At 39.0% G+C, this 15,266-nt stretch overlaps 1 protein-coding gene across 4 annotated transcripts in view; it reads right to left on the bottom strand.

Moving 5' to 3' along the window:
• Window positions 1-15,266, bottom strand: part of LOC129206428 (charged multivesicular body protein 3) — a 35,108-nt gene that overhangs the window by 16,917 nt on the left and 2,925 nt on the right. Inside the window, exons 3-4 of one of the 4 annotated variants that reach the window (XM_054825530.1) lie at window positions 4,625-4,740; window positions 847-3,082 (exon numbers count right to left, since the gene is read on the bottom strand). The exons of 1 other annotated variant lie outside the window; for it this stretch is intronic. In XM_054825530.1, the coding sequence (XP_054681505.1) occupies window positions 1,504-3,082; window positions 4,625-4,740 (1,695 nt within the window). In that variant the 3' untranslated portion in view covers window positions 847-1,503. 2 more of the 4 variants (XM_054825531.1, XM_054825536.1) reach the window with 2 other exon arrangements.

Raw genomic sequence — 15,266 nt, 5'->3', positions numbered from 1 at the left:
GCCTTTTCTACCTCCCTGCTTCAGTACTGCAATAGGAAAAAGGAAACGAGAGAGGAAAAAGTACTCACAATAAAAAACAGCTCTTCTGGTAATTAGGAGAATATCCTCCTGGGAGGACACCTGGTGACTGGAGGCATGAAACATTTATTAAAAAGGATAGTGCCCAGATACCCTGCGACAAATAAAACGTTCCCAGACAGCTTTGTGAGCGCCAGCCTCCCAAATCTCCGTAAAGGCAGAGAGAGATGGATCATAACCACAAGAGGGTCCCATGCTTACATTTCCTGTTATCAACTTCCTTTAATTATCCTCCTTTCATGCCACATAGGCAAGAACTAGGAAAGAAATAAAACAATGAGACAATTGAAAACAGGTTTCTAGTTTTGCCTTTTCTTCTACTTACAATGGCTCATCCTCTTTTCTTTTTTTCTCCCTTTTTCTCTTTTTTTCTCTCCAACCAACACTTCCTCTCTGGATTTCTGAAAGGTACAACCAAAGCTGTGATTTCATATTGAAATATAAAGAAAACAGACTCAATTTTTCACGGCATCCAACAACTATCACTTTTCTGCAAGAAATCAAAAATCACTTCAAAATACCAGCAGTTGGAATCTGGCAATTTTTACTTTTACAAGCCACTTTTGTCACTGCATGACAATATTCTGCTACTTCACAACATTTTACTTTGAGGCTGTAGAGGGGCTACCCTAAAGTCTTCCTAGGTGGCTGCAGATGAGGGTGCTGGCAAGACAGCTGGTAGAAGTGGGTTTCCATCTGATAAAGCAGTTTGTAATCAACTGGCAAGCCCCTGGTCAAGCCGAGAAGCACCTCAACTCAGCAGATTAATGAAGAAGTTCCCAGTGAAAACCCATTGCCTTCTGCTTGGCCAGTCGCTAACACTGGAGCAATGAATTCCTGCATCACTAGGAGATGATTTATTAGTCACAAAAGTTATGTTATATTTTTATTGTCCTCACAGATAAATCAGACCAGCAAGACATTTGTAACCATACACACAAAATATTTATCAAAACAATTAACATTACAAATATCCTTTTAAAATAATTTATTTCACTGATTTCTTTTTAAATGGTACTGTCTTACAACATACATTATTCAACAAAGATGTGCTGAACAGACTCTAAAATAAGAAACACTTAAATTAAGCAATTGTCTCCGATTAGAATTTCAATTTCACCCACATCCTAACTTGTAAATGTTTGCTGGAATATGCTTCTGTTGTAGGCTTGATTTTTGTGCTTACAAAAACAGCATCAAGTTTCCAGATGTTGAAAAGGAAAAGTTATTGTACGGTAAGTATGCATTCAGTTCAACATACAAGGCAACCATATGATTCTGTCGTTAACGTTAGCATCATGTATATTTTAGATCACTGCACTAACATTTAAACTAAAACTTCAAACCACGTAATCTTTTAAGTGACTAACATTTAAAAGGCAAGCAGTAATATCCTGAAAGCTTACAAAGGACATCAGCACACAGCTAAGATGGGGTATCAGTCGACAAAGGCTGCGGATGCGTGTATGGCTGCTTTTTTTTGTACGAAGCCCACCTGCAGACGGGACAGCAGTGTCGCCCGCCGGCCAGCCACATCACGATGCAATTCTGGTGGAACACGTGGCCGCACGGCAAGCCCATGAGCAGACAACCATTTGAAAAATTTTCTAGACACACAACGCATTCTGTACAGTGCAACATCTCGGAGGGCCAAGCTGACCAATCCGGCTCCATGTCACCTGCGGTGCTGTATGAGCCATAGGATCTCACTTTCCGTTCATATGGCTCGTGATGACAGTATTTGTTGGCACACGAACAGGTCTCGGTGCCACACTGAGGCTCGCCTTCACTGCGCCTATGAAATGTGTTTAGCTCATCGTCCTCCGAGACTTCTTTTTCGCTGCTGAAGACCTCTTTGTTCTCACTGTCAGAGTCACTTTCGCTGTCTTGAAAGGTTTCCAGCATTTCCTCGTCAGAATGGATGCCAAGGCATTTAAACCTCCACATCGGTAAGTTTTTAATGTAATCAGTTGGTATCAGAGGGTGAAGCCAGAGATCGGGGAAGGCCAACCGCTCTAAGAACAAATCCGGGTCTTCATCCCAATCCGAGTCAAAAGGAAAGTGTTGAAAAGAAGCAATAGGATGAAACAAGTAGCTGGTATACCAGTCCCACAGGCTTGACAGCCACTCCAGATTATTAGCATTTACTTCATCGGTGTTGTTATTGCGTCTTCTTTTCTTCTCAAAGTAATCAATTAGTAAACCATGACCAAGGTATGTGCTGAGGAAGAGAGCTGGATGTGAGGAGTAGAACATCCAGTCGGCTCTTACCCAAGAAGCCAAAGTAGTTGTGTTAGAGTACCTGAAGAGTTTTAAACTGTACTCATAAAAGCTGTCTAAGTAGGGTAGTTGCAAAAAACCTAACACGGGTAGCCAGGAAATAATTAGTAGTGAATTATACGTCCCTAAAGTGCTTATAAGAACCACAAAACGCTTTATAGTAGCGCCTTGTGTAATAAACAGGTCCATCCAAGCCATCAGATTAACCAAAACTAAGCTTAAAACAAATAAATCATTAACTTCTGGTTGCAATGAGCGCAAAAAGGAATCCATGGCACGTAGTGATATAAATTCACCAGTATTATTTCCATACCTGTAAATCCCCTCAGGAGTCCTAAGTATGTACGATGGTGTCTTGTAGACACCAATTTCAGTCATGTAACTTTTATTGTCCCAGTTTTCCACGTTCACAAAAATAAACTCTACTCTTCCAGTAAACTTTACGCTTAGTGCGGAGAAGAATGCTGGAGGCTGGTCAAGGTTGGCAAACAGGTATATTTTCACACGGTACTGGTCACTTTTGTTCCATTCTTCTTTTAAGTGTTCGGAGTTGTAGATGGTTTTGATCCGAGAAGCAGCGTGGGCTGTGATCCATTTGAAAATGTGCTCCACTTCGATTTTGCGCCCGCTGTATTCCTTAAGCATTACTTTTCCCTTGGAGGTACTGGTTTGTGGAACTGACATAATGAGGGTGGATTTCAGCCAACCCCTCCTCCTGCAGTATCTACAAAGAAAATGACAAGTTAGATTACAGAGTTTCATACTCGTGGAGCTGCAGTCCTTAAATTTCTGTTATGAGCCCAAAAAAGAGACACGCTGAGCATCTGGGAATCTTTATATATAATAGTAGGAAATACGGGCACCCAGTATTCTCTGGCAAAGTGTGTTTATTCTTACAATATGTTTGTTATCTGTCTTACAGAAATGTGGTAGAGATACGTATTCATAAAGCAGGAAGAGGAATAATTTCCACGGGTCTTTATAGTAAACAAGGCCATACAGTCATACATGCTTTCTCACTGGACTTGAAAAATATGCAAGCTGACTTTTCACTATCAACCTTTAGTTTTAGAAGCTATTTTTCCTTGGCGTTCCAGCCAAGAAGCTGCTACAGTGGAACCTACATCCTCTCTGGTTTTGGTCTATCAACTTATATTTAGACAATTACAACTTCCCAACTCAGGAATCTGAATGTAACATTTTTAGAAGAAGCCCTAAGATACCACCCTACTAATAAAGGTATCCTGATTACTGAAGCATGCAGCGTTCTGCTGAATTTCAGCTGCAACCTGATGAAAGTTATTCACGAGGGTTTACTCAACAAAACATTTCTTGTATTAGGAAAAAATGAATTAAAACATTGTATTTGATCATAACATTAAGACTAGTTAGGAGCTATGCAAAGAGAAACATTGCCAATTTTTTAAGATGTTCTCATACCAGTGTTTTGATTATACAAGACTATTTAGCATAAGCAGCGCAAAGTCTAAGAATTTTCTCTTATGATTAACTTTGAGATTTCTGTAAACATTTAGGACTTAAGCTGTGTAAGACATGTGCATATCGATACATACCACTGGAATTCTAGACAAAGTCTCCCATCATGTGAAGTAAATGTTTCCAACAAGATGTTAAAAAAAATTCTTTTTACAGCAGCTTGGAATTATTAATAGCTTCTTTGGCTCTGCTTTTCTTCCTTGTTCAAAATCATATGCAAACAAGAGTGAATCTTGCACAGCACGCTGTATGTTGTCAAAGGGTGTGTAGAGGTTTATGTGTAAACATGCACACATTTCGCAGGGAACAGGATTTGTCAATAATTTGTCAGAAGCAGGCACTGTTTGCAAGGTTCATGCTAACCTGCATTTCTCCTTTCCAGATGGCAATGCAACAACTCTACAACTGATACAGTTCTCTTACATGGGCTATATATATTCAGCTTTGTCCTAAGCAAGTGCAGTTCTTGTCCCCACATGCCTGGACTATAAGGCCAGATTCTTCTATTCATTCCCTTCCATTGCTGTATTACACTCCACAGAGTCTAAGCAGGTATTTCCCACATGATGCTTTAGGAAGCTGCAGATCTGTGTTTATGATGCTGATAAATAATATAATAGAGAATTCTGAACAGACTTTAGTAGAGATAAAAACATGAATAAAACCACCTTCTGTCACAGCTACTTTTACAACACAGCAAGCTCTGCTGCCGGAACGCAGCTGAGCCTTAAGATATTCTTGGGATTTAGATAATCCTTTAAGAATATACCTGGGGTCACTGGAACAGTTAAAAGTGCCAGTACGTATGCCGAATCTTGACACTTTCTTCACCATTTTCTCCCAGTGGACTTTACCCACCAGTGGGCTTCTGTCATTTGCTATGACCTATTGCCAAAAGGAAATAATAATTTAGTATCACAGTAAGTTCGCTTTCCAAAATAAAGAGCAAGTTTCATGAAAACAGAGATATAGTCACCCTCAATACTGTTTTCCCCTTCTCTTAGAAGATACAATAGTTATATACAATTGGTAGTCACACTAAGTGTCTTTGGAGAGTGAAGGTCTAAGACAGAAATAGTTTCTGCAGAAAGACAAAAGTGCATCAGCATTTTAAGTACCTGTTAAGATACTAAAATCAGTGGTAGTTAACAAAAACCTTGGGAAAATAACAAAATTATCATTAACCAGTTCATAGTGGGAGAGACCGGAAGAGCGTGCAGCAAGTTCCTTTTCTTCACAGTAAAGAAGACCATTATTTTATTACAATTCTCCATGAAAAGCTACAACATACCAAAGAAATGTTGTCTCAGAGCAAGTAAAAGGAGTTGGAATGTATGTACCTGGTACCAGATTAGACTGCCAGCAACCATTTCTAAGCAGAGGAAACTAGTGATTAAACTCCCAGATAATGCCTAAAAATCTTGACTCCTTCCAGCTTTGCCAGTGACTCAGTCTGTAACTTGACGTGACTGTTCCACCAACTCCAATGTACTATCTGCCATTTCAGGATGATAATTCACTGTGATATATCCCAAGGTCTAATTTGTTCTAACCTAGTATATTAAAGTAGTACTTCAGGTTACCTACATGTGAGCTTCTGCAGATGCAAATGAAAAAAAAATAAGCACTCATCCTCTGCCTTACAACTGTACAGGGAAGGGGAAAAAAAAAAGAAAGAAAAAGAAAAACCTGCCTGCCTGCAGTTGACAGGTAATTTTGAATGACATGACTGATCATGCATTATTCCATGAGCCGTCGCAGTTTCTATTTTAGAAATGCCTCACATGCTTCTGCACGCTTGCTGGCAACCACTTAAAATATATTTTTAAATCAAGTTTTGAAACTTCCATTTGTTAGGTATTTATTTACCCGCCATTAAACTTCACCCAACCATTTTCTGACTTAATAACCTCAAATGTCAGCCTTCCTCTGGAAGTTCAGTTGTCACTGTGATGAACAGCACTCTATGTACTCTATGCAGAGCTGGAAAACGTGTCTAGCCTTTGAGACTCAAAAAAAAAAAAATCTGCTTTGTGGTAAGTAGCATCCTCTCAGAAACTTAAATGAGAGAATTCACTAAGCAGAACGTTCTACGTAGGGAAACAAAGTTAAACTGAAGTTAGATTACACTCCTATTCCACTGTGCCCAAAACGTTTAAATAAAACCAGAGTGAACATCTAGATAAGAATCCTTCAAGTTATTCTCAAAACATACACATCACACAGAAAAGCCTTTTTGATTAGCTAAACGTAACCTTCAAGAACCGAGACAACCAACTGGGGAAATCTGCCGTATTACTGAGGCTTCTTTACATCACCCAATGTAACTGAGGCAATTATTTTGGATATAATGAACTGCTTCTTTTCATGTACTTCAACTGAAAAAGACCACATTCCTGAAGACACCTTAACACCAGTATATCCTCAGAGCTACTACGGCACAATTAATGCATCCAACATAGTAAGGAATCACTACGTTTTATTAGTAAGCATAAAAGGAAAAATGTTGGTAACTGGATTATTCTTTGGTACAACTGCTCAGAGATCGGTTGCTTCCAAAATTCTGTTTGCACGTTCTGAAAAAGCCTAGCACAGTTGAGAATACGCTAATGTTATGTGCAGGAGAATCGCGCTGCTCAGCTGTTTCTTCTGTCTGATAACACAATATTCACTTTAGGTATCAAGAGAAGGAGATCTGTTGCAAATGTGGTCACTGGTATGTTTTACTGTCATCTGGCTGGTTTTACTGGTGGATTTTTTAATACCAGTTTAATTCCCTTCCTATGATAAAGTCTTTCCTCTTTTAGAAGGTTATTTATGCTGAAGGACAACAACAGAACTAGCAGTTTGTATTTTGTAACAAGAGAAAACCCTACTATGGTTTTGCACACTGAAGCTCTGTAAAATTTCTTGGGCTCATGCCTTTTTTTTTTTTTTTATGTCATTTTGACAAAAAAACCCAAATAAACATGTCCATTGCAGCTGCTCCTTGGCAGACAACACCCACTTACAACATTGGGAGTTCACCACACAGAGGCAAGGCTTTGTATTTTGGAAAGCAGTCATGATCTCTGTGGATGAGGGAGTCTGAGAAAATACTGCAGGTTAAGCAATCACAATGCAATTCAGTTTAAATTAAAGATAACTTGCAAACACTTGTAACAGATTTTATTTAAGAAGTGCGAATTTGGATAAACTAGGAAATTTAGCTGAAAAACCTGTGACTGAGAAGACCAGGAATTTGAATGTGGAAGGGGCCTGGAAATTCTTCAAGTGCAAGGTGTTAAAGCAATCAGGATTTTCTATTTCAAGCAAGGGGAGAAAAAATTGTCAAGTCCCACACTTCTGACATCTTTTTGGAAGTCCTTGCTAGGAAGAAATAGTTTGATAATGTACGAAGAATGAAAAAAGGTCAAAAGGAAGAGCTAGTAAAGAAAGATGTAAAAGAAATCAAAAAATATAAGGAAAAACGAGCAATTTGAGTTAGACCATACAAAGAATATTATAAGCTAAACCAAAAGATTTTTCAATCGCATGAATAAGAATAGAACAGGGGGGAAAGCAGCAGGATCACCATACAATAAGATAGAAATGTAAGATAATTTTCTTTTTAAAATGAAATTAATGCTCTGACTCAGTTTTGAATGAAGAGGAGCTGGCTGGCTATGGACAGATTAGCCAGTTTATGGGAAGAGACTGTATCACCTGAAGACAGAAACAAAACTCAAATAACTTAATGCACTTAAATCAGAGCAAGCAGGTAATCTCCGTCCCAGAACGAGCACACAAAATTACACATGAACCTGTGAAGATTTCTTATAAAACCCCTGTCAGAGCAATTGACATTTTGACAGGAGAATAACAAGTTAGCAACTATATTTAAGAGCAAATGAAAAAAAAAAAATTGTCCTACCAGTTTGATCTCAACAGTATGCAAAACTGTTGAACAAATTTTAAAGGTGCAGAGACAGTTGAATTTTCCACCCCTTTCCAGCATGGAATTACTAAAGATGTTTCATTCCCGATTAAGTTGAGAGTTAAAAATCCATCTTTTCCTGGACAAAAAGATCTGAGTTTCACGAGAAAAGGAATGGAGTACTCTGTCTGTACTTCAGTAGGGTATCTTGTACTGTGCCACATGGAAAATTTTCAGGAGAACTGGAGGGAAGTTTTTATAGTGAGTTTAAAAAAAAAAAAAGTTTTAAAGTGATCAAAATGCCAGAAAAGTGCTATCAGACTTCTTAATAGATTTACCTTAGAGCTCAGTTCAGCACATATTCCTATTAATGCTCTTCCTGTGGAAATTTGGGAGGCTCCCAAAGCCATCTGTAGATGACACAAAATTGGGAAGCACATCTATGCACAAAAGAGGATTATAACGCCATACAGGAAGAGCTGCACAAATCTTGTCATGCAGAGTGTCAGAAAAAATTGAAATCAGTAATGAACAGGACACTTGGGGAGTTCATCAGTTCGAAACAGCGATGGGAGGAAAAGCTTGGGTCTGGTAGTTGATCCAAAGAGAACTCTAAGTCATCAATATTAACTGGCTGTGAAATAAGCAAAGCCCGGGATATTTCATGCCCGACAAAACAAACTGGTTGATTGATCTCATGTACTGGGAGTAGTGGGGTAGACATCAGGAGTCAGTAAAACTAAAAGGCAATGTCAATTTAAGCGCGATAAGAACAAATTAGCCACGAATACGCTTTCGGCAGAAGTCAGATACATGTTTCTGAGAACAGTCAATAGGAATATTACACTCAGACAACTTACGATTTAAGAGCGACAGCAAGGTATTTTCTAAATGCATATTCTACAGTTCAGCAGAGCTGAACTCACTCATCAAGGTCCCTTTCAGTCATATGCTCTATTGCATTTTAAAGAAATAAAGACAAAGCTCGTAGAAGAAGGTATCTTTTATGAGATTAGCTAGCACAGCTGGGAAACAAACACCATATTTAGAGGAACACAAACCTTTCAAGCTTTTCTTATTATTAGCTGTGTTCACAACCTGCAACGTATCATATGTCAGAGTGACAAAGATGACAATCAAGGTAACCTAATTAATCCATTAATCATCTTAATGGGCTAAGAGAATCTCCAATAGGATCAAAGCAACCCTGACATTTAACAATCCCACATCACAGGATAGATCTGCTCTCTGATCTACACCTAACCCAGGCCAGAGGACTGGCTCTGCTGCAGGGTCTGAATTACCATCTCTATATAGAAATTACTAGCTTCTTCAGTGGAAGAAGATAGTGGAGAGAAGGCCAGGCCCTCACTTCCACAAACTTCCATCCATCCACAAACTTTCTGAAGTCTCAGGCATAAGTTTCTTTGTATTCCATCTGTGAATTTGGGAGAACCACACCGTACCCCCAAAGGTCAGGAGATTCTCAGCTGACAACTGTGAAATACTGCAGGTACGTCATGCCACCAAGATGTGCAAAATAAAAATGCAAAGACAGGGATTTGGAAATCTCCTTTATTTCTACATGTTCTGACCTGAGTTTTCTTGTTTAGTTTCCATAAGTACTAGAAGGCAGCTTCCAGATACCACAGAAAACAAAATGAAAACAGAATTCAACTAGGGACATATAATACTGAAAGTACTGAAATCCTGATGATTTCAACAGGCATGTGAATAGGTAGCTTTTGCATCGGAAGAGCTCTCCTGACTTTAAATTAGCCAGAACTGTCCCAAAAGATGCCAATCAAGAATGTAATTAATAGAATAATTTTGATCTCCAAATTAAAATAGTTATAGTTACGACATTAAAGAAGCAAACAGACTTTAAGAACAAATACCCCAGAGACACGAAGATACAAACACTTGGAAAAATAGGACAATGTCGGCAAGACACTTTGCCTCTCTTGCTTAATCCAAAACAAAAGTGTCTCAGGTAGATGCCTAGATATCGCAGTATCTACTTCATAACTGTCATCGATGCAGATGCTACTTAATTTCCCAGTTATCATTAAGGATTTTTTTTTAAATTATTTTATGAAACATACTTTCTTAAAATACCAGTAAAAGATGGGACAGAAATTGAAGTGGCTCAAGGAAACACTGGTGCTATTAAAAAGTTTGCTGTAGCAATGTGATATTCCAAGACAGGTTCCTACTCTGATACTCTGTGTTCTTGAGCACAACATGATAGCAGCCTTATTTCAGCATTCTCCTATTTTTTGTGCATTTAAACCAGATGTTGTTCAATCTTTTTTAGACAGGTATGTAGAGATTTCGAAACAGGTCACTGTAACAAGATGTACTCTCAGTAAGTTTTGAAGCTCACTCACAGCTAAAAATGTTCAAATATCACACAGCATGAGAATGAAAGTCAGAGATGGACAAATGCGAAACTAACAATACTTCATGGTATTTCAACTCTCATTAATTTAACCAATTCTAGCTCCTTCAATCATTTTCTCTCCTCCTACGGGTAAGATCTACAGAGGAAAGAAACGTACTAACCACCTGATGCATAAGAAGAATTACAGCGTAATGGGGGAAAGAGCTTACACATATCCTCATAACAAAGATACTAAAATAGGATTAACTGGTATTTTTTTTAATGGGGAATAATCCCTACAATGTACTATGCACAAGACCAGCTATACTGTCTGGAACAAAACCAACACTCTTAAGTTGCCTCCACTCCAACAACTTGCAGCAACCCGAGTACTTTGCAGACCACAGTATACACAAGGATAACTTCCCACAGAACGTGAACATCCTCGACAGAAAGCTTTTTTAAAGAGGACATTTTAAAAATCAGCTCTTAAAACTAGTTATTACTGCTTCTAACGGGCTCAAGAACCTAAAGTAACCTCAGTAACGCTAAAGGGAAAAACATCCTGATGAATTGTCTGTTTTGTACATTTGACAGCCTTGTGCCGTACTAGTTTAAGAGTCATTCCATTTGTGTTACGTTGCGCCAGAGATGGGAACAACACTAAAAAAAGAACTCAAAGCAAAAAGCAAGAATTGTGAGATCATCACAACACAGCAGAAGCTCCGAGCTAAGCGATGCACATGTGTTTTTTAGATATATTTTTTGTGATGGAAAAATATTCACATTGGCAGTATCTCTCAGGCTTTATCAGATAGGAGCATGTGCCATGAAAGGAAAACTGTATCCAAATGAAAGCGCCAAGGGAAGCTCAGGCATTATCTACGCTGGAATTTAGCCAGGATACCAGGTGTCGGGCACACCTGCTCATACCAAAAGCACACAATTTTGAATACGCACGAATAGTCAAAACTAGGTTTTACAGCTTAGCCACAAAGACAAGAACCCCAAGTGCTCATCAACTCCAGGCACTAGGGCACTGTGACAGGCTTTAAACCATTGGGAACAACAAAACCTATTAAAAAAAAGACACCATTTCCTGCTGCACATGCACACGTACAGGTCGTTCTCTTGGGAGCGGTCAATCCTCGCCCAGCCTCAGCAAGTCAGTCTTCTCTGAAGGATTACTGACATTTGAATCAGAAAAAACAGCGCGATTTTGCCAAAGGCAAAACTGATTTCTAACTTATTTCATGAACTGGTAAGGTTGTATGTACGCGAGAACTGTCGGTCTGGTTCGGCAGTTTCCAGCTGGAGATATCGAGATCCCCAGGAACTCCTCCACTGTGCCTGCAGAGGATAAATGAGCAAGGAAAGCCTGATATTACTGTAGAGGGTCCATGCCACTTGCTAGAATATTTTTAGGGATCCACAAAGATACAAAGGTTCAAAAACCCTGGTGTAGTAATTAAGCTTCTTATGTGCTTTTCATAGAACCCTTTATAATCAACAGCTATGTTCCAAACTATCCTGCCATAGATAAAACGGATGTAAAAATACTTGGACAATTCTCATACAGAAATACAGTTAATTATAAATGGACTGGTGAGTTATTTATTAGAAGCATGGGGAAAAGCCCACTTATTCCAGATAACATCAGTAAGTTTCTACATGACTGTCTGGACTTTTATTAATTCTGAGACATCTCACTTTCTGTTTATTATTCAGCATTGTGCTGATGAAACTGAATTTCCACATAGTCACTCTTTCCTAAGAATTCACAAGTGGTTCAGAATCCATCCATATGGTTTAAAGATGTCTGGAGATTTTTTTGCTTTGCTTTTCTGAGAAAGAGACCATGAGAAATTAGATCAAAACAGGCCAAGACAGAAGACTACATCCATCATGGCATGCAAAAATTAACCACCTCAAAATTACATGTAGTTTCTCAAGGGAGGTGGGGTGATCTATGCACCAATACAAACAGCTCAGTTAAGCTGTCAATTAAGTCAGAGGCTGAGAATAAATGAGCTTCTGTAATGAATTAACACAGATATGCAGGCAATATGAGAACTATTACATTCTAGCTGATGGTATTCTGCACCCTTGACTGGATATGAAGACTCTCAAGAAGGACACTGAAAGTTAAAATCGGGTATCTTATGGTAAACGATCCTGAAGGGCTACTGGAAACTAAATGATGTATTTGAAAAGAATTGAGTGTTTCTACTTAATTTCCTTGTAGCGAGAATCACTGATCACCTGGCAAAATTAAAAAAGCAAATACGAAAATTACTCATCCTGCATGCAAGCAAAAGAACAAATGAATGACCACCAAAACCTTGCTCTGTGACTACACCACTTGAATAAGATGAGATGCAGAAGAGACTGCAACCTTTTATATCTGCAATAACGTCCTTTGCACCTCTACCAGACATGATCAAAATGCCTGTCCTCCTGCTTCAATGCCAGGAAGAAAGTTCCCTTTACTTCTCTCTACCACTATGTTACAATACAGACTTTAAAAATAAAAATATACATTACTTGAGATTTTAACTTCATTCAAAGAGGATTTTTATTTGTAGATCATTTACTGTACCTTTTTTAAAAGGTCACAGTGACTATGATATTGTTGGATCTGACAGGCTTCTAGAGACTAGGCAGAGAGCATGAGCCATAGCAGAGTCTGGAAAAGCCAGAACGTTATGCGTTACTCCTCCACCAACACGAGAAGCAGCTCTAGAAACTACCACTTGTCCTCCTTGCCAGCCAAAGTGCACAACAGCAGCTGGCAAGCAAGAAGGGCGTAAAAGGAAAGGTGATGAGATCATGAGCTAATAGGAGAGAGAGCATGCTGCTGTCTGTGGCTCTACAGAAGCTCCATGTAGGAGCAGAGGACACCTGTGAATAGCTACACTGGTAAACAAATTATCACTGAACTTAGATGCTTTGCATGTGGATTTCCAGAAAATAAAGAAACAAAGCCACAAAACACTGTTTCCTTGTGTAGGGACTTTGACTTTCTTCAAGGAAGTCATCTTGCTGGCTCTAAATGATAAATTCACATCTGAATTTGTGTCAAACATATCAAGAAATAATAATTGTTTCCTCTTTTTCCTTTGATTCTCTGCAGACAGTGGTGGCTATCGCATTACCAGCCTGTGCCACCCCAGAAATTTAATTTACATGCATTGAAAAATACAAATAATCTTCAGAGTTCCCATCCTCCCAGACATCATCATAAAGTCTTCAACACCAACTCAACCAACAGCCACCGTGCTAGCTGAGCCAGAACTGTTCTTTTCCCTCTACTGCTTTCCAGCAGCCCCCGTGGAACAGAGATTCAGGGTCAGGACCCTGAAAAGGATCTGGAGATCCTCTCTGCTTCCCAGCTAGTAGCAACAGCAGAGCAGGGGAATGCTCCAACCTTCTCCATGGTCACCAAACCCATCCATGAGGCATCCCACCTAAGCATTGAGCTGATTAATTAGTTGTAAAGTTTCCACAGGATGCTTAACAGTAAAGGAGAATGTGTAAGGGAGGGTAATCAAGAATTAGAACATGAAAGTGATGATAAAAAACAGCTCTGCAGCGATGAGGTCTAAGAAAAGAGCATGGGAAAACCTGTGAAAGGACACAAAGAATCCAGCACAGGAGTTATCCAGACAGGACTTATGGTGGGGAAGGGAACAAATGAAAACTCAGAAGTGATGAAAACTCTAAAGGCAAGAATGAAAAAAGAAATTTGACATGTCTAGTGGTTTTTATTGTGGAGAAACAGACAAATAGCATTCAGCAAGTAAATTATTCAGTAAATTCCACTATTTTTTTTTCCACAGCTATTGTGACCAACTGAATAGCTGTGCAAATATTCCCAGAATGATGACAACATTCATCACACTAGAGATATCAAAACGCAGCCTATCTGATCTGCTATTATGAAGCTAGCTGAAAATATATTACAATTAAAATTCTGCAAGCAACAGACAACAGAGAACTACTATATTTTACTCTTTTGAGCTGCATGGGGAGGAGGGAAGGTTTTTCATAGCATATTCATGCTCGTATTTGTCAACTAGCTTGGAGATGTGTAAACTTCCTTTCAACACTCACTCTCTGGTTGAAGAATGCCCTTCTGTATGATTTAAACCTGAAACTTAGATTCAATAAACTCCAAAAACATCATTCCCAAAACACAAATGCCATTTTGGCTGTGAAGGTAATCTGTCCTCTCATTGTCTATTTTAGGGTGAGATCTGATGTGGTGACAGTGCAGGTCTAATAGCAGGAAGTCATTAAATCTTGACAATCTATTTAAACAGAAAACATGAAGTGAGGAGACCAGACAAACCAGGCAGGAGAGCTGTCAACTGAACAATTAATTTTGTGGTGGAGAATTTTGATTGCCTGATGTGGCTGTTAGCAGGAAACTTACGCCTTAAAAACAACAACAACAAAATCTCTAATCAATAGAGAAGTTGATGCAGAAAAGCATTTTTACATTTTGGTCTAATTACTTATGTTCTCAAGAGCATTGATAAATTGTTTCAGAATCCTCTTTGCAAAAATCTGTCTTTCTTTTCCTAAAGGTTCTCTTATTCTCATGCAGTCCTAGGGAAGCATGCTCTAAAATCGGTGGGCGCACAAGGTTTGGGGGAAGGTTAACTTTAAGCTACTGGAATATGCTGTAGAAGCAGCCTGCTAGCCTACGAAGTAGCACACTGAGATCTTGCCTTTGTGAAGAGGCAACAGAGATTTTAAAAGTGCTCTAAGCCCCTTAGGTAAACAGAAACTTAAACTGGTTGGGTCTGAGCATGTAGTACAACCAAAAGGAAACGCAATACCAGAGGCACCTCTCCTGTGCCAGCTGGGAGCATCTATACTTAATGCACCTATTTTACGCGTTACACAAGCTCTCACAGTACCAGGGCCAAGTACTTGCATAGTCCATGTACTTCAGTGTGTGGTGCTTTGCTTCGTTCCTGGTTCTAAAGTACCTGGTTTTCAAAAAGCAATCCACAGACTAATAGGGGTTTTTTCTTCCTGTCTGTATAGGAACTCTTGTCACTTCCAGCCTTTCTTGGTTTTTTTGAACAGATGTACTCCTTATGA

The sequence above is a fragment of the Grus americana genome, chromosome 4, assembly GCF_028858705.1.
Source record: "Grus americana isolate bGruAme1 chromosome 4, bGruAme1.mat, whole genome shotgun sequence".
In the NCBI taxonomy this organism is placed as follows: domain Eukaryota; kingdom Metazoa; phylum Chordata; class Aves; order Gruiformes; family Gruidae; genus Grus; species Grus americana.
This window is presented reverse-complemented; position numbering and strand designations above follow the sequence as displayed.